The sequence below is a fragment of the Oryzias melastigma genome, linkage group LG4 (genome assembly GCF_002922805.2).
Source record: "Oryzias melastigma strain HK-1 linkage group LG4, ASM292280v2, whole genome shotgun sequence".
NCBI lineage: Eukaryota > Metazoa > Chordata > Actinopteri > Beloniformes > Adrianichthyidae > Oryzias > Oryzias melastigma.
The window spans coordinates 12881994-12904267 of NC_050515.1; the positions used below are offsets into that span (position 1 = coordinate 12881994).

The 22274-nt window shown below is 37.1% G+C and overlaps 2 protein-coding genes across 2 annotated transcripts in view; both read left to right on the forward strand.

Annotated features, from left to right (window-relative positions):
- The first annotated feature begins 2316 nt into the window (after positions 1-2316).
- Positions 2317-10681, forward strand: r3hdm4 (R3H domain containing 4). Its single transcript, XM_024279313.2, has 8 exons — positions 2317-2544; positions 4769-4923; positions 5060-5181; positions 5610-5727; positions 5803-5888; positions 7889-7974; positions 8463-8518; positions 9141-10681. Exons 1-8 carry the CDS (start codon positions 2504-2506, stop codon positions 9242-9244), a joined length of 768 nt encoding a protein of 255 aa, XP_024135081.1. The 5' UTR covers positions 2317-2503; the 3' UTR covers positions 9245-10681.
- Positions 10682-12397: 1716 nt separating this feature from the next.
- The window catches only part of arid3a (AT rich interactive domain 3A (BRIGHT-like)), a 51516-nt gene continuing 41639 nt past the window's right edge, over positions 12398-22274 (forward strand). Inside the window, exon 1 of the mRNA XM_024279315.2 lies at positions 12398-12884. The gene's annotated coding sequence lies outside the window, so the exon portion shown is untranslated. The remainder of the gene's footprint in view (positions 12885-22274) is intronic.

Below are 22274 nucleotides of genomic sequence, written 5' to 3' on the forward strand. Positions count from 1 at the left end.
AAATAGGGACCTCTTTAAACATGTCATGGTTAGAAAGCATCATCTATGATACTACTGTCTGTTTTTAATATTTAAAAAACTGAATAAATGATCCTAAAGAGTACATTTCTATCTACTGAAAATAAAATTCAGTAAGAAATGAAAGAAAAAAAAAGTTTAGTGCTGGGTTGAAGAGTGTGCAGCTGCTGGACGTTCTCTCCGATCCCCATGACAGCTCCAGACTCCAGACGTCGGCCGTTCACGTCCTCCACAGTGATGAGAGAACCAGGAGCTGCTCTTCCTTGTAGAATTAAAAATAAAAGATGTCCACCACCGTCCGCCTCAGCTGATCCAGGTGATGTGGGTCCTCGTCGAGCTCACGTCGCCGTGGTGGTTTTGTTGAACGGTCCTTCTGGTGCCAAATGGAAATGACATCACCATTAATCCAAACTGAAATTGTAAGGAAAAGAAAATAGATTTTACTCAAAAATATTTGTACATATGCTGTTTTGGAAAGATGTTCTAAACATAAAATAAAATATTTAAAATTGTTTATGCTGAAAATACACGTGAATATCTTTGACCCAAATCTTTTAAGAAAATGAGTTTATCTTTGAAAGAACATGACAGTATTTAGTTGGATTGTCAGCAGAAGAGGAGGCAGCATCAATCTGTTTAACCTCTTCAGACCTGATGTTCATCACATTCTGACTGATATTAGTTCATTCTGCTTCACTGTGACTGTGTTTAGAGGATTCACTTAAATATTAGCTCCAGCTTTAAGAAGTTGACATGATTAACTTAACTAAGAAGTAAAGATAAATGCTCCTCATATTGTAATCACAGCATCATGTGATCATATTTCAACAATTTGATTTAACACTAGAGAAAAACTACGTTTTACACAATCATATTACTGTTGTGGTGCATCGTACTAAACTCGTACCACGGGAAAATATGTTTTCATTGTTGTCTAAAAGTCACTTCCACCGCTTTACAGATTGTGTGTTAAACACCAAGTACTCACCTGTAAAGATTCATGATGTAAATAATCCACCGCGGTGCTGCTTTGCTGGAGAGTTGAAGCGGTTAGCTGTTAGCATCGAGGGGCCGCCGACTGCAGAGCTGTGGGCGTGAACTAAAACAAACCAGAGGAAAAGCGGGTGAACTCGGTCCCGCCCCTTTTCCCCATATTTGGAACCTCCGTGTGGGGCGGAGTTAACTCCAGCCAATATGGCTGCGGTCATGAGCTGAATATTCAGGCTTCATTTCGGGCGACTGTGGAAGCATAGATTGTACATAAAATAATTGTTTTTTACAGTCTATGTGTGGAAGTCAATGGGTGACGTCAGAGATGATTCATCTCATTAGCTTCATATTAGCTTAGCTCGCCTAGCGAAATTGCGTCACGTTTCCCAGCATGCATTGCGGCTCGAAATTGATCTTTTTTAAATAAAAAAAACATTTTAAATCATTTTTTTTTCACCCTATTTTATTTAAAACTAACAAACATATAGTGTGTAATTCAAATTTGCCAAAAAAGCACTGGGGTTAAAACCATTAGTTTGGACGTGTGGGTAACAGAGGGGTATAAATACCGATCAGCGACAATCGTCCGTTGGTTCAAACCTGGTAGTGTGCTAACGTGCTGGAAGGCACCTCGAGCTGCTCCTTGCATCCTGGGGGTTAACCCGGGGACCCGCCAGGGCGCTAGGAGCAGCTTGAGTGGGGATTGGTGAAGGCGGGCGGTAGAAAGCGATTACCGTAAAATACAAGGGCACCCAACTACATGTCTCAGGCGCTACCAGTGAGTACTCAGCACAGTACAAGCTGGTAGCGAATACTGGACTGTAGAGCTTACTCAATGAGTACCCTGCCAGTTCCCCTCCCAGGTTTGAACCCGCCAGACGCTTGGCCAGCGTCTGGTGTATTTTTTTTTTAAATAAATGTTACTATGTTAGTTATGACTGAATATTTCTAATGTTTTTCTTACTGATGAATTATACATTTATTTTTAAACCTTTAGTGTTGTGTGTTTATTCACAACGTTTTAGCGAATTATACATTTATTTTTAAACCTTTAGTGTTGTGTGTTTATTCACAACGTTTTAGCATACAAGTAAGACAAAATGAAATGTGAGTCCAAGTCAGATCTGTACAAACATTCAATTTAGCAAGTTCATTTTATCTTATAATATTTTTCTATCAATGTTTTCCTTTTTATGAAATAAAATTCAATTAATTAATCATTTATTTGTATCTTTTGAATGTTATTACTATTTGTAGTAGTAACCCCGCCCGCCACATGGGGGCGTTAATGCTGTCGACATGTTGATTGACGACTGTGCTAGCGTCCAAAAGAAGAAGCTAGCCGCTAGTGGCTAGCCATTTCATTTTTTGCTGTATTTGTGGGACACCTTCGCCGTTTAATTTCTCGGTTTACTTTACCCGTAATTTTTTGTTGTTACATTGTTTATAAATATACAGTTGGAGAAACATTTCCGTGTGTTCCTACTGGAATAAGATGGTCGTTTTGACAGATAGCAATGAAGAACAGGATTATATGTGAGTGAACCGTTTACGTAAATTGGCTCGTTAGCCTCGACTACGAATAACCTACAAAATAAGATTTAATTTCGGGATTGTATTTTAGTATCTGAATGTAGGTACAGTTGAATTGTTGTTAATATAAGAGGCTTGTAGCCATTCATAGGTTGGGGTTTCTGCCAGGAAGTTAGCAGGTAGCGAAATATTAATGATGACAGGACAAAAATACTTTACGTAATGTGATTGAATGTCAGTAAATAGTCTGCTGTAATTCTTCAAAATGCTAGAAAACCTTAAAATTGTCATTATTATTGTCATTATTATTGTCATTTTGAACAGATTATAAAATACCCAACATTTTCCCATTTAAATGCCTGCATTTGATGCATTTAGGTGGAAATTCCGACTAAATCTAGCATTATTTTTATGATGTAACTTGTAGTTTCTGGTTTAAAAGTACTGGATTTCAGAGGCGTAAACCCAAACGGGGGCGGTTCCTGTGAAACACACTGACCTACATTTGAAGCTGATGCGGGGTCCTGCTGTTCTATTTCTACTCCTGCTCCCATTTCACGAAGAGCTTTTTTAAAAAATAATTAATACAAGGAAAACTGTGTTTAAATAGTTCATGTAAATATTATTATCAAATAATCCTAATTTTAAGACAAGAAAGCCTTATGGACCAACCAGATCCAGCATTGCAACTACATTAACTTAATATTAATAGATCTGTTATGATAAAATGTTGGAAAACATTACAGTTTGGTATCAATTCCATATTGGCATATATCCAAACTTTTTTTGTAAGTAGAGCACTTTTCCAGTAGGACATTGCATCATCTTACCTCAGAAACAGCTACAGTGAGGCAAAAGAGTGTTTGGCTTTCATCAGTTCTTCAAGTTCCTCTAAAAAAGACCAGAGAGGTCTTTAATGTTCCTTAAATGTACATTATAAATGTGAGAGACGGAATGTTACATAAGAATCTATGATTTATGATAGACTATTTGTCAAACGGTGCAGAAAATAAATTGCTTGCAGACTTATTTATTGCTTATAAAGTTCTTCTTTTAATCTATATTGAACATGTGATCTGTATTAAAGTCACCTGTCCACATCCTTTAGCTATCAGACTGTAACCTTCTTCACTATGAACGAGACCAAAGAGCTGTCAAAGGACACCAGGGACAAGATTATAGACCTGCATCTTGGTGTGCAGAGATTAACTATTGGAGCAATTATTTAAAAAATGAAAATAACAATATCAGTAATATTTGGAGCTTCATGTAAGTTCTCACCTGGTGAAGTACAAATTATCTAGAGACTGTTAAGGAAACAAACAACACAATAGAATGGGTCAGTCGCCTGAAGAGAGCTGGGATGACAGTAGTGAAGGTTACTATAGTAACACAAAACATCAAGGATTTAAATCCAAAGGTCCCCCTGTTTAAGCTAGCACGTGTCCAAGTTTGCCAAACATCTTCTGGATGATCCAGAGGAGGATTGGACAAACCTCCTGTGGTCAGATGAGACCAAAATGAAGCTCATTGGTGTAAACGCCACTTGCCGTGTGTGGAGGAGGGGTAAGAATGCTGGGTTTATCACGAGAACACTGTACCCACTGTGAAGCATGGGGGTGGAAGTATCATGTATTGAAGCTGCTTTAACACAAACCTCTACTGTATATTAAATAAATTATTCCATGTTTGGTGAGAATTTGATCTAAAACCTCCTTCCATCGGTGAAGGCTTCTAGCATGACAATGACGTCAAACATGTTGCCATGGCAACGAAGGAGTGGCTATAAAAAAAGTTATTTTAAGATTCTGAAGCAGCCCAACAAGTCTTGGTAATTCAATCCGATAAAGAATCTATGGAAGGAGAAGTCTTTCTGTTTACAGACTTGCCTCGTCTTTTTAAGTAGGAAAACCTTCAAAATTAATGGCTGGCAAATATTTTTTACCCCACTTTACAGAAACTGACAGAGTTTTCAACCCAGCCTTTAAACTATGCAGAGATACTAGAATTCCCATACATAGCCCTACGAGTTTACCTCATGAACAGAAAGAGAAACGTTACGCCACACCTACTCCCTGCTTTGTTTGCATTAATACTGCTGTGTGCACACAGAAATAAACAAGTTTTTTGTGGAGAGGTAGTTGAACTATATTAATAAGTGAATTTCCATAACACGCTGGGAGTTTTTTAAATTATCTAAATTAAATTGTCTTTGCTCATTTCTCAGCCTGATCGAGGAGCGTAAGTGCTCTTCACTGCCCTGCTCTCCTGCCAAGCGAGTGTCACCTGCCAAAAAGAAGCATTTCTGCATCCAAGCCGCCCGCAACTCTGACCTCATCCCCCGTGCCAAAGGCAAAAAGAGCCTCCGTCGACAGGAGAACAGTAAGTGCGCTGGCGTTTATGTTATCACAACGTAAAAAACCGTGGTTCTGGTTTAAGAACAAAGCAGGAGAAGCTAGAAACTAAATACAGTTCAAACTTTAAGTCTTATAAAGGTTTTTTTACTTTTATTTCCCAGCACTCTATCTTGCCAACCTTCTAGAGAAGGATGAGTGCTCCAAAGACGACCTGGAGGTCGGCAGTCATCCTGCCATTCCGTCCATCTTCACTGAAGCCTGCACCAATGAAAACTACATTGAGGTGAACGGTTGCTTTAGCCTCCCAGAAAACTAGTGCTCAAACACAGTGATCTCAGATCAATCACCAAGTTTTTGTCTCTTTAAATCATATTCAAGAAATGTAAACTGTGAGTTTGTGGTTCCAGTCTTGATCTGGATGTGGTTTGTAGACATTCACTGCTTGTTTAGTTTACTTCTTCTGTCCATACTTTACATTTAGTACAATAAATCAATACAGTAAAAAGCTTCAAAATGTGTTAAAAACTGCAAATGTCATCCTGTATTTTAGGTCTTTATTCAAGTGTTTTTTAGTGGTCAAGTTTGGATGATAATGCTTTATTTTTACCTGTTTATTTCTTTATTTTTGCATATTTTTCCTCAGACTTAACATCTTTTAAAGTTACAAGCTGCAGATATATGTGTGCTAAAGCATTTCCTCTGTGGTCCCAGCCATGGAACGACTTCATGAACTGCTCCGGTGAGGAGCAGGAGAGGCTGCTGTCTCTACTGGAGAAGGAAGGAGCCAAGAGGAAACTTCACGGCCAGCCTCTAAAAGACCAGAGGAATGGTGAATGTCACGTTTTCCTGCTTTATTTTGGAGTATTGTTGTTTTTTTGGCTGATTTCATTTCCTCTCCCCTCAGTAAATCCTGCCTTCAAAGCTCAGGACTGCTTCCAAAGAATCGATCGTAGACTTCGAGCCACTCTGAGGCGGAAGCAGATTCCTATGGTGGGTTATTTGTAAAAATGTATATTAAATGCATGTTAGTTGTTGCTGTAGTTTGGATTATAGCAGGATCTGTGTGATTGTTCTAAACTTTAAGATCTTTTGTTTTTACATTTCTATAAATGCAGACTTCTATCTTAAACCCAGAATAACATAAAGTTTACATTTTCATCTCAAAACCTTCAGAAATGTTCGTCTTAATCATGATGTTTTATTCTGCCAGCATTGAAATATTTGTCTTCTTTAATCAGTGGTTTGAGTCCTTTTATTGTATGCTAGATATTTGGTTTAAACAGTTCCTCCAGGATCTTGTGGACATTTTTAATGGTTGTTGTGACGCAAAACGACGTAAATTTGCTTCTAAAAAGGTGTGGAAAAAGTTGGAATATTTTTCAATATCATCAAACATCTTTGACTTCCATATAATGTTGCAAGAAGAGAAAAACTGTTAATCTCCACTTTTATTAAAATATATATATAAACTATATATATCAAATACTGTTGATCACGACCTTTAGCTGTGGTTTTTTAGAGATTTTATCAACAATGTGGGGATAATCTTTTTATTTGTATTTTTTTTTAATTTAACCTTTATTTACCAGGAAATCCCATTGAGATTAGATTTCTTTTTCAAGGGAGACCTGGGCCAAAAGGCATCAACACAAGAAATAAAATACAGTTAAAACTAGAGCTGCCACAAATGATTATTCTAATAGTCTTCTAATCACTGATTATTTTTTCAGATTAGTCGACTAATCGGGTCATGTGCAAACTGGATGTAAAGCAGACACCTAAACCATCATTAGCTTTAAACTAACTAAAAATTAGATATATAACATTACCTGAGATAATGCTAGTGTGAATGCTGTAAGCTGAATTTGATTGCTGAAAACGCTAGTGCTGATAGCTGAAGATGCTGAAATTGATAGCAGAAATCACTGAAGCTAATAGCCAGCTAAAATATTAGTTAAATGCAACATTGGCCAAGAAATTAGGAAAAAATCCTAAATTAGCCAAAATAGCTAAAAACATAGCTGAAATATTAGCTAAACTCCAAATTAGCAAAAAAAAAATAAATAAATAAAAAATCCTAAACTAGCCAAAATAGCTAACATATACTGAAATATTAGCTAAACATCAAATTAGCAAGAATAAACTGAAACAAATCCCAAATTAGCCAAAATAGCTAGCATATACTGAAATATTCACTAAACTCCAAAATAGCTTAAAAACAACAACAAAAAAAGCCTAATTTGGCCACAATAGCTATTATGCAGCTGAAATATTAGCTAGACTCCAAATTAGCTAAAAAAAATATAAAAAAATCCTAAATTAGCCAACATATCTAGCATGTAGCTGAAATGGTAGCCTAATAAACCTTAATAAATGTCAAAATAGTCCAAAAAACTAGCAGAATATCATTATAACTTTCTACTTTACTACACTCTGACTCCATATAATATAAAGTAACAACTAATCAACTATTAAATTAGTCGTCGACTATTTTAATAGTCGTCGATAGGTGACTAATTGTGGCAGCCCTAGTTAAAACAATTATAATAGAAATAAAATACAATTAAAATGAACAGATTTTCATATGCATGAATGCAAGGATCACAAGAATCAAGGAGACAGTAGATCTGTAACGGATCCGCTCATTTGACTGGGAAGAGCGATGACGTTTATGATTGAACTTCTAAATTTGATCAGTAGAGACAACTTAACCTTACAAATTTCTTCAAAATGAGAGGAAAGTTTTCTTGCTTGGACAAAAAAAATTGCAGGAATTGATTGAATCGGTGCGATTGCAAAATCACCAAATCCTGGAGGGAATGAGAAGAAAGAAGTGACGCAGTGAGATTGCCACCTACTGGCAATAAGAGGCTATAACATGTAGCGTTTACAAATCATCCAATCAGCTGATCAATTTAAATTTTACTTTAGTATGAATTTGGATTATAATGTAACTGTCCTCCACTCACTGACTCTCTCCTGTTTTCTAGGGAACGCTTGAAGTCCTGGAGGAAAACCTTCTGAGCTTTTTCATGGCGGAGCCTCGCTCAGTTTACACAACCCACCTCAGCAGCAGGTAGAAATCCTCTTTCTGTTCTCAGAGTATCTGCAGATCTTCAGAACCCCCGGAGTCTTTAAAACCCCTGCGACGTAAGTACCCTGAGGTTTTGGACTGTGTGCAGACGCTGCACCATCAGCCTCATTATACCTCTGCTCTGTCATGATAAAACTGAAGCAGCAGGAAGTGCTCCTCTCATCCTTCTTTTATGTAAAAATATCAATTCCTCCTTCACTTCTCCTTATATCTGACCACTGCACCTCCTTACATTGTGTTAAAACAAATGACAAAAACAGTTTAAATTGAATTTTCCCTCCTGGAAAAAACGATTTCTACTGGATTAAATCCCAGAGAAGTCAGAGATGAGCAGCTGCTTACAACAAAATCAGGATGTGAGGAAATATCGGCCTGACGAGCGTTATTGATCTGAGAAGGGAAACGGTGACATAACTGAAGAAATGAAGGAACAGCAGAGAGGAAACTCATCTTTCTCTTTCTCTGATCAGTTTTGAACGACTGCTGCTTCATGCCATCTGCCAGTATATGGACCTCGTCTCTGCAAGTAAGTAGAAAGATGCTTAATAAATGTTTCTTTAAAACCATTTTTATTGTTGAATTTTTGTGCAAAATGTGTTTTCCTACTAAGAAACTAGAAACTCTTGAGCACTTTTAAAAAATGTTTCTTATTTGTGACGATTCAGTCATATGTTCATAGAAAAATTAAACTCAGAGTGAGTAAGTAATGACATTTTTATATAATTTTTTTTGAGAATACCTAAAAATATACTTTATTGTGATATTTTTTTTCCATATTGCCCAGCACTAATGGGAAGTATATTCAAATAATTATTATGTGTATAAATAATAATAAAGTGATTCAAATAAAAGAAAAAATTAAAAGATAAAACTGAACAATTCCAAAAAAAAATGTTTTAACATTACATTTAATTTCTAAAAATCGAATTATTACTTTAGTTTTCTTAAACATTTGCTATTTATTTAGTGTCATTTCATATTGTAATTCATTTTGATTGTTAAAGTGTCATTTTTATTTGTTTTGCTCTTTAATTGTTGAGTTATTAATTTAATTTGACCTTCTGGGCCACCGTAGATATCTGTCCAAAAGCAGAAACTTCCAGGATCTAAGTAACTCATTAAATCCAGCGTTCCTGTCGGATCCACAGGCACCAACTCCAAAGGCTCGCGTCAGACGGAGGTGGTGAACAAGCAGGAGGAGTTTCTGCCTCCGTCACTTCTGCTGTCTGCCTACCTGGAGCAGCTGAGCTGAGACCGGGATCCGGAATGTTCTTCAGGAAGTGGAGCTCGGATGTCCTCAAACATGATCTCTGCATAGTCTCAAAGTCAGTTTTAAACTCATTTCCACCCATAGGCACGATAAGCAAGATGATTATGGCTTGTTAGTATGTGTTGTAGTAGTGCAGGTTTGCTGATGGTTTATTAGCTGTTTTTAGTCGTAAAATGAAACAGGTCTCAAAGCAGCACAGACGTCAAAATGTTTTCATTTATACAAAAAGTTAGTGTTTATGTCACAAAGTTGTCGCCTCTTGACGACAGATGAAATCGAGAAATCACATGAGTTTGGTTGTTTTACGGTTTAATACATCATGAATATGTTTTTTAAACTTATAACAGCATAAAGTACACATTCTTGTCAGATCCTTTAACGAAATACTGTAGTTGAACTTGACTAATATCTGCTGGCACAAACTCTGGACTGGAATCGCCTCCTTCCCTTCAGCGTGTTCGGTTTACTACTTCAAACATCACTGCCTGAGAGACTCGGCCGCCTGGTGCGAAGCTTGAACGCCATCTTCCTCTGCGCTCAATGGTTGCTTGAGATTTAAAGTTACCTTCTCACTATTTCTGTGGTCTAGAAACGGATTGGTTTGGCTTGACGACACACGACTTTCAAATACAAGTTTACACTTCAGCCTGTGTTGCGTAACGTATGGACGGAGCAACAACGTGGTCACAGTTTAACCACTGCCACACGTGTTTGAACTGCCTTTAAGCATGCGTCTGCGCAGACCCAGCAGTTCAACTGCATGTTCTTCACACAGACTACTTTAAATGAAACTGCATTATGGTTGAACAATATACTGTACAGTGTGTACAGTAGAGGTGTTATACAAACGGAGACACTTGTTTTTTCTTAATATCTCAGAGTAATGTTACCAACAGCAGAATAAACACAAACGCACTTCTGCCTTATGAACACAAACTTCTGTTTTTTATTGTTTATAGTTCTCTCTACTTGATCAAGTTTGGAGATGCAGGATGTTTTGTTCTTTTTCATTAATTTTATTGTTTAAACTGACATTAACAGTTTAATGAAACTTGACATGTTGGTGCATTTCACCATCAACCAAAGTTTTGTGTGTTTGTTGCGTGGATGTCCAACTTCTCAGGCTTTAAATTCTTCACTCTGAATGTCATGTATGGATTGTTTTTTTCTGTCTACGTACTCTGTGCTCTCTTGAGATGACCTCGTCAGGTTTGTGCTCTCCGGAGCTTTGCCAACAATTTAAGTGCAAGCAGTTACGCTGTAAATATTTAATCAATTTTTTTTTTTGTTTGTTTGCCAAAATTTGATTTGAATAAGTGCTTAATAGTCTAAAAGCTTTATACTCTTTACTGAAGCATCTTTGTGTATTTATGATTGCATATTTATAGTCATCACAACTATTAAAGAAATTAAAATATTTGCTTTTTTGGAGTTTTTCTTTTAGGTTTGTGTACTTTTGTGAAAAGGAGGAGTGACTTGTTTGTAAAATTGTTCTAAGAAAAAACAAAAATATTGAAAAATAGTTTATCTACTGAACAAACTGGGTTTCTGTTATTTTATTAAGTAAAATATATTTCAAAAATACAAAAAAAATTAAGAGACAAAAAAAAAATCTGAACTATTGTTTTTCAAAGGGGCTGTTTTATTCCAACTCCGTCCACTAGATGGCGGAATTGTTCAGGAAACGTCTCACTCATGAGTTTAATTGGTTTACACACTAAATGGATATTTAAGGTATAAAGAGGCTTTAGAAGTTTATATATTTGTTTTGATAGTTTTTGATTAATTTCTAACAAAGTAAATGGATGGTTAGTAGATAATATAAATAATAATCTACAGTTTATACAAAATAAGTAGCTTTTGAATTAAGTTGAAGATTTTAACTGATTATTGTGTTCAAAACAAACCAATAAACATTAAAAAATATATTTTTCTTTGTCAATTATATAGATGCAGATCCAAAGTTGCTCTGTTTTATATTTATTTTATACGTCCAGCCTTTAAAGTGATGTTTTTATTTATTTTTAAGCCTAAAATGAGCTTAGAAATTGTTCAGAGCCTTTAAAAATTGGGTAAAAGTTCTTGCTAAAAACAGTCCTGTTTAATGAAAACACAAGAAATAAGACTCCCATATTTGCATCTCAAACAATCAGTCACAAATATCAATATTTATATGAAAACAAATGCAGCATCAATGCAATATATCGGTTTTCTCCTTCCGTCATTGTCTAATGGAAAATTCCCTGCTCATTACAGCTTCATTAAACCATTTCACCTATGGTTGGCTCATCAACACCAAGTGGTAAAACATGTTTTGTTGGCTGACTGCATAAGGGAAAAGTCACACTCGGGTCGTTGTTTTTATCAACATTATTTCTTCGGCTGTGTCATTGTGGCTATGAAAGCAGTAATTTCAAGCGTCTGCCACACCCTGCTGAGGCTTTTTTAAGCTGAAAAGCATCACTCATCTTCAATTATTTCAATATCAAGAGTAAAATTATAGTTGTCATCACCACAGGGGGATATTTGATTTAGATTTGTCTGTAAGAGTGAAAATTATCTGATGACTGATTTTAAATATTTCATTTATTTACCTTTTTTAGTCAGAAACTCACACCAATACATACATAAATAGTCTGTCTTTATCTTTATTTCATCTTTAAAGGAAGGGGCTTAGCACGTTTATTGTAAATACAAGATTGTCATCTGTGGGGCAATGTCAGATTATCTTGTTCTCTGTGTTAATCTGAGTCTAATCATTCAAGGAGATCTCCGGTTCTGAAATGAAAGCCAGTTTCATGAGGAAATCTGGATTTAAATACGTGGTTTCTGTCAAACCATTTAGTTTAACTCAATCAGAATAAATAAAAATGTTAATTCTGAATTAGAGATTATTAGAAATTGCTTTATATTATTATTTTATTTACCTTTGGTCTTTTTACTTACATTACACCTTTGATCCAAATTAGCTGTATCAAATAACGTGGTGGGTTTTCTCTCTTTGAAATAACCTTTAACCTTTGTGAGAGCTGCAGTTTTGGGAGGTTTTCAGTTACAGCAGTGAAGCAGAGTTCCTGTTTCCATCTCATCTACATGTTTGCCTATTTTAAAAAACTATATATTTTTCTTATTTAAAAAAATGTTTTTTTGTAGCTTGTAGATTAAAATGCTTTAATTCAGTCAAGGTAAAAACATGTCAAAACGGTGTGTGAGCCGCGCATCCACTCTCTCCTCTTAACCGCCATGCCCCACCGCGGGGAGGGGGCACGCGGGGGGCCGGACCCTGCTGATTCAGAGGTTAGGAATTTGCATCTGATTGCTGTTTGTCAACCAATGATGTGACTATGCAGGCCGTGGAGTTTCTCCACGCCTCTCTCGGTCTGCGCGTCTGTCTCGGAGCCACACTCCCAACTACGAAAACACGATTTCCACGCGCGGATATCATGCTGTCACATGAAACGGCTGCTTTGCTAACCGACACGCGCGCCGAGCGGCCACAGATCCCGTCGCCCCGATCCCCCGGTGTCCTCTCCGAAGGTGGGATTCGTTGTTGAGAGACGGAGGAAAACAGGAATGTTTCTTCCGGTCCCGAGAGTATGAACATCGAACGGAAGCCGAAGTGGTAAGTTTACGCTTTTCTTTATTTCCCCCTTTTATTTTGGGGGATTTTCAACTTTAAAGCCATTTAAATCGATGAAACTTAGTTGTTTTTGAAGCGATTATTAGTTGCTTTAAAAATTAAAGTGCAACGTTTATTTTTTTATTTTATTTTTTTTTTAAATAAAGATCGATTCGGCTTTATCGTATGGCTGATCAATAACCTATAGCGGATGGACTCGGTTACCGCTCATAAATGCAATAAAGCTACATAAAAAATGTTTACATAGTTTAAAAATATAGATATGAATTTAAACTATTTTATAGAGAATAAAACATTAGAAAGTGACCGTTATAAACATTCATTAATTTCGTATTTGTCTTACACTTTATATTTTTTGCTAATTAGCATTATAATAAACGGTTATATTTATTTACTTATTTTAACACATATATCTATATATATTGTTGTATACATACCTGTTTATGTCACGAAAAATTAAGAAATACTTATTTTTTTTAAATTTCGAAACATAAAAAAATATAATTTTACGAAACAATGGTGGCCCACGTGGGACAAATTTTAAAAAGGGCACCATTTTACAGCCCTATTAAACATCCACTGCAGGATTGTGCAATGTTAGTGCATCCTATTGCCCTTTAAGTTAGATATAAAAGCCAGGGCATGTGACTGAACCATATGAACCCACAGCTGTGCCTTGAAGAAAGTTCGACCTGCCCATATGGCGCACTTTACTCCACGCAGAAAGACTTCTTCATTTGATCAAATGCAGCTGACTGGGGGAAATTATATCACCATATCCAAACGAGATGGTATCTATAGACTCTCGGGGAATTTTAATATGTCTCCTTTTTTGATGCAACTCCAACAAACTAGATTATCAATGTTTCTAGGATTTGTTTTCCTGTTGCATTCAGTCAGGGTTTGCCTGAAAACTTGCTTTATAATCAATAAGTTTGTTGAAATGTTGAGTTAAAGTCACTAAAACCACAATTTTTAATGAAAATTTTTGTTTTCAGTGTTGTTACCATGTTCTTGTTGCATTTTCATCATGATGGAGGACATATATAGGCTTAAAAATGCATTTTTAAGTATTTATTTATTCAAATAGTTGTGAATCAGGAGCAGACAAAAGATGCAGTTGAAAAAATCTTGTCGTTTCTACCTACAAGCTACAATCGGGGGGCCACGTGCTCCTTGCAGACGAATAGATCCATGAACGTCTTAATTTTCCTGAAAAAAGTATGGCTATTTCTCGCCATTTTTGTTGTACCGATGATGTTAGGTTGGGGTCGCGAGGAGCAATAAGCTGTAAATAAAGGGATGATGTGATAGGATTGCAGGCTTACTGTCCCACCCACAACTCAGAGGCAGGTTTCTAGCAAGTTACTGCAGAAACTATGTCCTAGACCACCAGGGGTCTGCAACTTGTGGCTCTTTTATCCCTTTTTCTGGCTCTTTAGCTTCAATAAAAATTTCTAGCGATTGAATAAATAAGAGATTTGTTAGTTTAGCTTTGCCATTTCTGTTTAACATGTCAACCCTCTAAGCAAAAAAAGTTTAATTGACTGTCAGACATTTTGTAGAAATGTTCTTTAAATTTGTATTTTAATTTATAGTAAGTCAAATAAAAGTTTTTTTGTTAAATTACACTAAAGTGGTTTAAATTTTGAACCAATATGGTTTAAAATGATATGCGCATTTTCAATGAAAATGCTTCAATGCTTTTTTTAATTTAAGAAAAGCTGGAGGAGCAGCAGGAGGACCTTTTTTGACACAGAATGGGTTTTATTTTGAAAGGAACTGCAACTGTTATTTATAGGAATTTTGAATTAATTTGAAATTTGTTATTCAATTATTGCAATATTTAAAAACTAAATTTCTAAATAAATGGTTATTTGCCAACAAAAAAACATAAATATTGTCAATTTTTAAACAATAAAATGGGACTTTGTGGCTCTCTGTGGGTTCTGGTTTGTAATAAATTAGACTAAATGCCCATAAATAGTATAATCACAATTAAAAGACCTCTGGGAACACTTTTACAGTTGATCAGAAGATGAAATTTTAGTAGAAGAGATGGCACAAACATGTATTTATGTATTTGTTCTGTGGGAATACACCAAAAGAGTGTTTGCCAAGATCAAAACAAACAGCTATTAAAAAAGAGTCCAGCAAAGTGGATGCAATAAGCTTCCTGCTTTCATTACCGCAGCAGGATTGCTTGGAAAAATCCATCACTTATAATAAGCCAAATATTGTGGCGTGTGACGTCAGCAGACATAAAACGGTCAGTCAGCAGACTTCATCCCGACGAGAGTTCAGGAGGTCCATATAGTCTGTTTTGTCAAGAGGGTCAGCTTAGTTACGCAAAGCTGATAAACCTCACAGCCACATCCAAAACTCCCTGGTATTTGGTTTTTGGTTAGTGTTAATGTTTCTCACTGAGAGTCGGAGGTAGGGAAGTGCAGGCCAGGCACAGGAAACTGTTTTTTTTCCCAAGTCACCTTTAGTTTATTGTCTTAATAACCTTTGACATGCAATTTATGAACATGCACTGTGGCTGATTGGCGATTTTTCTTTGCAGTCTTCTCCATTTATAGAATTTTTCATTAAAATATTTTGTGGTGCTTTTGAAATCAGATGTTTATGCTGCCCCATATTTGCCACTTTTCAATTAATCAAAATGAAATGTTTTTAGCTATGAGGATATATTTACTCGCTTGGACGGTTACAATTGTCCTTTGGGTGTCCCCTTCTAATTTTTGAAAGTGGATAAATGAGCAGAAAGTGTCAGCTTCTAAACTGCTGAACATCTCAAAAAGAGAGCCCTTATCACACCCGCACCCCGCCGTGCACCAATCACCTCAGACACACACAAAAAAACGGCTTGCTAATCTGTTTGGTTCAGGTCTGGCATATGGTATCCTTCCTCTGACCACCACCGCTGCCGATTTAAATGCTCCAAGGTTTCCCGTGGAGAGAAATACTGCTGCAGCAAGCAAGTGGGGGTGGGGAAGGGGGCATTTCCGTTGTCATTGGCCCTAGTGTGGATTAGAAACGTATGGCAGGCTATCAAGTTCAGGTCTCGAAAGGGCTCCCCTTGCTTTTGCATAATGTAGGCCGGACCTAAAGACCACACCGCTTGTTATGAAATGTTGTTAAACACACGTGTTGCTGCCCTTGATTTAGAGAAGCGACGCCTGCGTTGTACTTTTGTAGGAACGTCTGTCCGTTTCCCATCAAAAGGTTATGTTGAAATAGTGGCAGACCTTGAGCAGATCGATTGGCATAACTCCCAAAGATTGATACGCTGCAGTGACAGAAAGTTCCATTAGTTCGTAAAATCATCTGAAACTACTCAAATATTAAAATGCCATGATCCGTTATTTAGTTTCAATCTTATGACGTGCATTGTGGGAATTTGGCTTTTTTTTGTTCGGGAGGGTTTCACATTTGGTTTAGTTATATATTTAGCAAAAAAACACACGTTACCTCCTTTTTCTTGAAAATATGGCATAAAAAAGTAAAAGCAGGATATTAGTAAAGAGACGCAGTGTCTCTTCATTTTGATTTTTGTGTTGCTTTAACTCCCTAAAGGCTCATTCTAACCCTGAAATATAACTAGAGTTTTTCAAGCTCTAGATCTTTCTTGTAGCTCACTTTTCATTTGAGCCAGGAATTCCCATAACGTCACAGATAAGACATCCATGTCAGAAAATGTTCCTGCTTTCTGTTTTGCTTATGTTTTTATTCCTAGTGTTTTAAAGTCACACTGGAATCATCTTTTGATTTATTTTAAAAGCGTTCCCAGTGGTCATTTGTTTATGATTATGTCATTTTGAGGCATATATAAAACCCAAATTATGTTGTTTTTTATTTCCATTATCCATCATTTACACACTCTCCTGCTAGCTTACAGCTGCTCACATCTCCAACATAACATCACTGGTGCAACAAAAATGGTGAGCAATATCCAATATTTTTGGAGTTTTTTTAGCAGACGCTAATCAGAAATTCTCTTCTGGGCTGTTAGCCTGTTAGTTCCGCTAATTTCCCATCAACCCTTCCGCTAGCTTACTGCACCTCAGAACCCTAAGCTAACATTAGCGTAGCAAAGACACAGCTATCTAGATAGCTACAGGCTTTTTCTAACAGCAGTTTTCAAACAAGATATTTAACTTTAAACTTAATTTTCTTTACATCTGTCATGAGAAAATGGTGCAGGAATATGTTATAAACACCATTTTCATTGAAGTGAGTCTTTAATAGCAACCCCACCCTATTTGCTATTATCCATCTGTTTTACATGCTCTCCTATTAGCTTCTGATTTTTCTTCATCAGAACTTCATCAGAAATTCTCATCTGGGTTGTGGGCGGGACGGTTGCTCCGCTAATTTCCCATGAACCCTTGGTTTATACACTCCTTCCACTAACTAATAGCACATCAGAACCCCAAGCTAACGTTAGCATAGCAAAGAAACTGCTAGCTAGCTAGCTAGCTACAGGCTTTTTCTAACAGCATTTTTTTATGTCTGCTCCTGATTCCCCAAATTACAAGCAAGAAATGTAATTTAAAGCTTAATTTTCTTTATAAATGTAATGAGAAAATGGTGCGGGAACATGTTAAAAACACAATTTAATTGTATTTTCTGGTAGGTAAAAAAAAAAAAAAAAAAAAAACAACTGGTGTTATAAAGTTGTGCGAGCGACTTCATCTTGAGGCGTAGTGTGCTTGGTGCATCTTCAAATTCAAAGGTGTAATCATGACGAGCAGTAATCCACTGGGTTTCCTGTCACCGCAGACGTCGGATTTCCAACCGAAGGGTGCTTAAACAGCGTTTGGAAGCACTGAGTATATTATGCAAAACATCCCCCAGGTCTGCCTTCAGGCATCATGGCTGACTGAGCGACAGTCTCTGGCAGTTTGCCACTGAACTGGTTAGTGGCTGTGAATTAATAGCAAAGCATGCAGAGACAAGACGTGGAGGTATCTTTGTTTTTTTAGTGATAATTTCACATTGTAATCCTTTTTCTGGGTATTTTAAGACTGCTTTTTAAGTCGTCGCCATTCAAATCTCTTCACGGCTTAAGGGTGTGGGGTTTAAGTTAAGCACTTCTTTGTAGAGTTTCAGTGTTTCAGTGCTAAGCCACCTGTAAATATGAACCTGTATTTAATAAATCACTCTAAATCTCGAGGCTGCCGTCACACTACAAGGTTTGCTCTCAATGGAGAAGCAGAGTGGTTTGGCTCGCTTTCAGCTGTTCTTTTGCCAAAACGATCTGTTTTCGGAAATCCCTGCCCGGCGTGTGGTGCTGTGATCCAGCCAAAAGTGGAAAAAAAGAACAAAAAAAAAGAAACAGAAGCCCACAAGGTGTTTTATTCCTTGGACGGGTGTCATGGGGGAATCCCGCCTGTGACGCAGGAAGGGTCTGAGGTTTTGGGATGCCCTGCAGTTCCTGAGCCAGAGTGCTGCTGTGCTGTAAGTGTGCAGTCAGCAGCTGACGCCGGCTTTCGTAACAGCAACTGCGATCTCTCTGCCTGGATACAGATGCCCCACGCTCACACGTCCATCAAACCTGAAGCATATGCGTTTTAAATTTGTGCCGCCGGCATGTGGCGGCCTCCCCCCACCGCCACCGCCCCCACCCCGATCAGTAATCACAACTAATGAAATTGGATCCATTTCACTTGCCTGCAGATAAAAATCTTATTAGGCAGAGTGCCTGCTTATAAAACTTTAACGTGCATCTCGCACGGAAGTGATAAGCCTGATTATGGATGTCCGAAACACGTCCAAGTCTTTCATCTAAGATTTCAGTTCATCCATCACCTCTGTGCACACAAAAGGCTCGATTGTTAAGGATCACAATGCAGTGACGTGACCGCGCAGCCACCGTATAAACCCAACAAGTTAATCCAGTTTTCATCCTATTCAATGAAAAATGCAAACCCCCACTCCACCTTTTCATGCACTTGGTGAACTATCATCATACCTTCATTCTAGAGTTACAATAGAAATGTACTGAACTCTGCAAGCTGCAGCACGCAGCCCGCCGCCTCCCGAGTCCTATAGTGACAAAGTCAGTTTTAACCCAGGAATTTCACAAGCTTCTTCTTTAAAAAATAGACTCATTTACTCTCTTTTCATGCTGCAGAGTTCAGCGTTAACTCCATTAAAGGAACAGGAAGCCGTTTGAATTGCTTGTTTTCCTCCTCTCTGGATTATTCCAGAGATATTTTTTCCTTTTTTTTCACCCCCTCCTTGTGGTTGAACTCCACCCATAAAGAGAGAGAAAAAAAAAATGTTGGTGGGTGGTTGTTTTACTACCGCCGAGACTCCAGAGTCCCTCTTAAGAATGGCTGACATTCCCCACTAGAGTCGTCATCAAATGAGATTCACGCTTCTCTCCCATAATGCTCCTCTCTCCAGCTCTAATTAATGGAAGAAGGACAGTTTTCTCGTATAAGTAATGAGATGGAATCAATTTTAAGTCAAATTTTCTTTTTACTTGAGGACTAAAAGTGAAGAATGTTGTTTCTTTTTGATCCGCAAGTTGTTTATTTTTTCAGTTCAGTTATTCACCTTCATTTTTTCTTTCAGTTTTATCCTGTTTTTCCAGTTAAAGTTTCACCCAAAAACTAAAACATTTAGTTTTAGGCGTTTCTTTGGTGCTTTTGTGATTCTCACATTACACTCTAGAAGGCTCTTCATTAGACATTTCATAGTTTGAATGAAATGATTGCAGATCGTGAAAACTGAGCACAAATCTCTTGCTTGCACAACAGAACCCCGAAGCTTGATATATAGCTCCAGATTTGACTAGTGAATCCCTGTATTATTTTTGCTATATGCCCTCCTAATTTATGGCATAGCTGGGCCTAATCAGATTTGGCTTGCTGTATTGGTGGAAGAGGTCAGTGGAAAATGCGTGACCAGCCTGTGTGACACTTCCTCAATGATCCTGTTGTTGGTGCGCTGGGCCTCAATGGAGCCTGTGTTACTGCCTTACGAGGTAATGCTGTTAGGAATGTGAGAAAGGGACGTATAATCAAGGCCAGCACCACTGACCAACTTTTTGTTTCTATGCTTTTATTTTGTGTACAAACACTGAAGGGATATCTAAACGCAAAATGTCTTTCTGATTGTGTTTTAGCTGCGTTTTAGGCTGGCAAAAATAAATCTGAATGGAGTTTCAGGAAATGTTCTCTTTAATTAAAATATATAATCAATCTGTGAAAGTATTATAAGCTGTTAAAAATGTTTTCCTGATGACCTGTGGGCGTGAAGCTTTATCTTCAACTGTCTGGACACGCCCACTCGCCAATGATCTCCAAGCCTAAGCAGACCTTATAGCCCTTGGATGGGAGACCACCAGGCACTGTGAGGGACCACCTGTGTTTTCATGTGCCACTCCCAAATCCAGATAAATGGACAATTTTGTGTGAAATTCTGAATTCAAGTATTTTAGAGGGAAAAAATGCCAAAATGAGGCTAATTTGAAATAAAATCAAGAAAGTTTTAAGACAAATTCTGAAAAACTAAAAGTCTCCCCTCAGTTTGATCCTATGAGGGGAAGACGAAGCTAAAAATTCTGCTTGTTTTGTGTTCTGAAAATGCATCCGTCAGTCAGATTTGGTGGATTCTGCAAGATTACAGATTCAGCTGAAAGTATTTTTTTATCATCCAAATCTCACCCACAGTGTTTTGTCATACTGAAAATACCTTAAAAGTGGGAAGTTGAGCCTTATTTTCTGTTTTGCTTATCTGTTTACTTCAAATTTCCCTTATAGCACAATCTTATGATTAGTTAATCCTAAAGTATAATATTAAAAAAAAGTCAGAAATAGGATCAACCAGACTCTCTCCTAAAAAAATTAAATTTATTGAGGAAACAAATTTATTTTTTATGTTTTCTTTAGTTTTTTAGCATCCTGTCTGTTGGTGTTTATAGTAAAGTTCATGTTGAATTCATCTGAAGAACATTCTCTGTTAGTTTGGGTCTCAAAAAGCTCAAAATAACAAAAGTTCTGAAGGGTTTTGTATATTGACCGACCCATTTACGTGTTTCCTGTTCACGATCGGTGTCGTAACAACCTGGGTACGTTAAAGCCATGACTTCCAGTCAGACTGATTCCCAAAAAGAAGGATCAGTATCAAATATAGTAGCTAAACGGCAGATGAAATAATTATTAGAATTTGAGAAGGAAGTTGTCATCCAGGAATTGTTTTGCTGTTGTTTGTTTGAGAGAACGCTTCTTTAAAGAGTAATACATTATGTCTTGCTCTAAAATAAAGTCTTATAAAAGCCTTTTTTTTATTTGATGGAAGATTCCAGTAAATCGAGGTGTAAAGAACTGGCTGGAAAAGGAACAGCTGAACTCTGTGGCATTTTAACCAACATGTTTCACAGAGACTTTATTCAGATCTCATGAAACTGAATCTATTTGTGAACAAAGGACAAAACACGCCTGGGAACCGTTTGGCTTTCAGAATTTAAATAAAAACCTTTTAGCCAGAGGAAGAACGGAACCTTTCAAAGGAGAAATTCAGCGTATGATCTCTCTGATGTTTGAATAAAAAACTTTTTCTGAAGCATCCTTAAAATCTATCTACAGTCATTACTGTTTTATGCTTCTTGTAGTTTTAAGTTTGTCTGAATTCATATACATTTTATTTGGTAGATTTTCTCAAGTTAAAGGTGTTTTTGACTGTGTAAGAAAGTATTTTAGAGAAAAGAAATGTGGAAAATCTTGACATCTCATAAAATTCTTTTATAACTAACAATATAATGCACCTACTTAACATGAAAATGCAAATAAAAACCCAAAGACCATCCATTAGCTCCTAATAAAAGAGATTCTGGGTTTGCATTGGATCTCATTCAACCCTGCTGCTCAGTTTGGTGTGTTTCCAAATGTTAACACTTATCCAAATGTTGTTTCAGGCATTGTGCCTGCACTCACTCAGACCCTGCACAGACTCCATTCAGTTTTGACTGAACTCTCTGACTAGTAGAGTCATAGTTTTTTGAGGATGTTGTTTAGAATTGTGTCTGTCTTTGCCTTTGTGTTGATGTAAATGGTACACTTTGTTAGCCTGCCGTTGTGATTGGCTGAAACCTCGTTGGTGTTTTGCTTTCACATCGTCCGCATAGAAAATGCAAAGTCCCGTCTGTGTGCCCGGCCTGTGTTTGACACTTCCTGTTTCACTTAGAGACAGAACTTGGCTGCCCATTTTTTTAGAGTCCAAGATGTTGGCTGTCTGCTATACTGCATGTGTAACAATTCAGCGTATTGTAGTCTATTAAAAAATAGAATTTTATTGATCCTTCAAAGGGGTAATCACCTTTTACCTTAGCTAGAATATCTTTTTTATTGGAGATTTTTC

Bases quoted from the DNA above. Each gene is read 5' to 3' on its own strand.
- r3hdm4 (XM_024279313.2), top strand. From the start codon at position 2,504: ATGGTCGTTTTGACAGATAGCAATGAAGAACAGGATTATAT. The intron at 2,545-4,768 runs GTGAGTGAACCG...CTCATTTCTCAG, and splicing joins AATGAAGAACAGGATTATAT to CCTGATCGAGGAGCGTAAGT. The intron at 5,182-5,609 runs GTGAACGGTTGC...CTGTGGTCCCAG, and splicing joins CCAATGAAAACTACATTGAG to CCATGGAACGACTTCATGAA.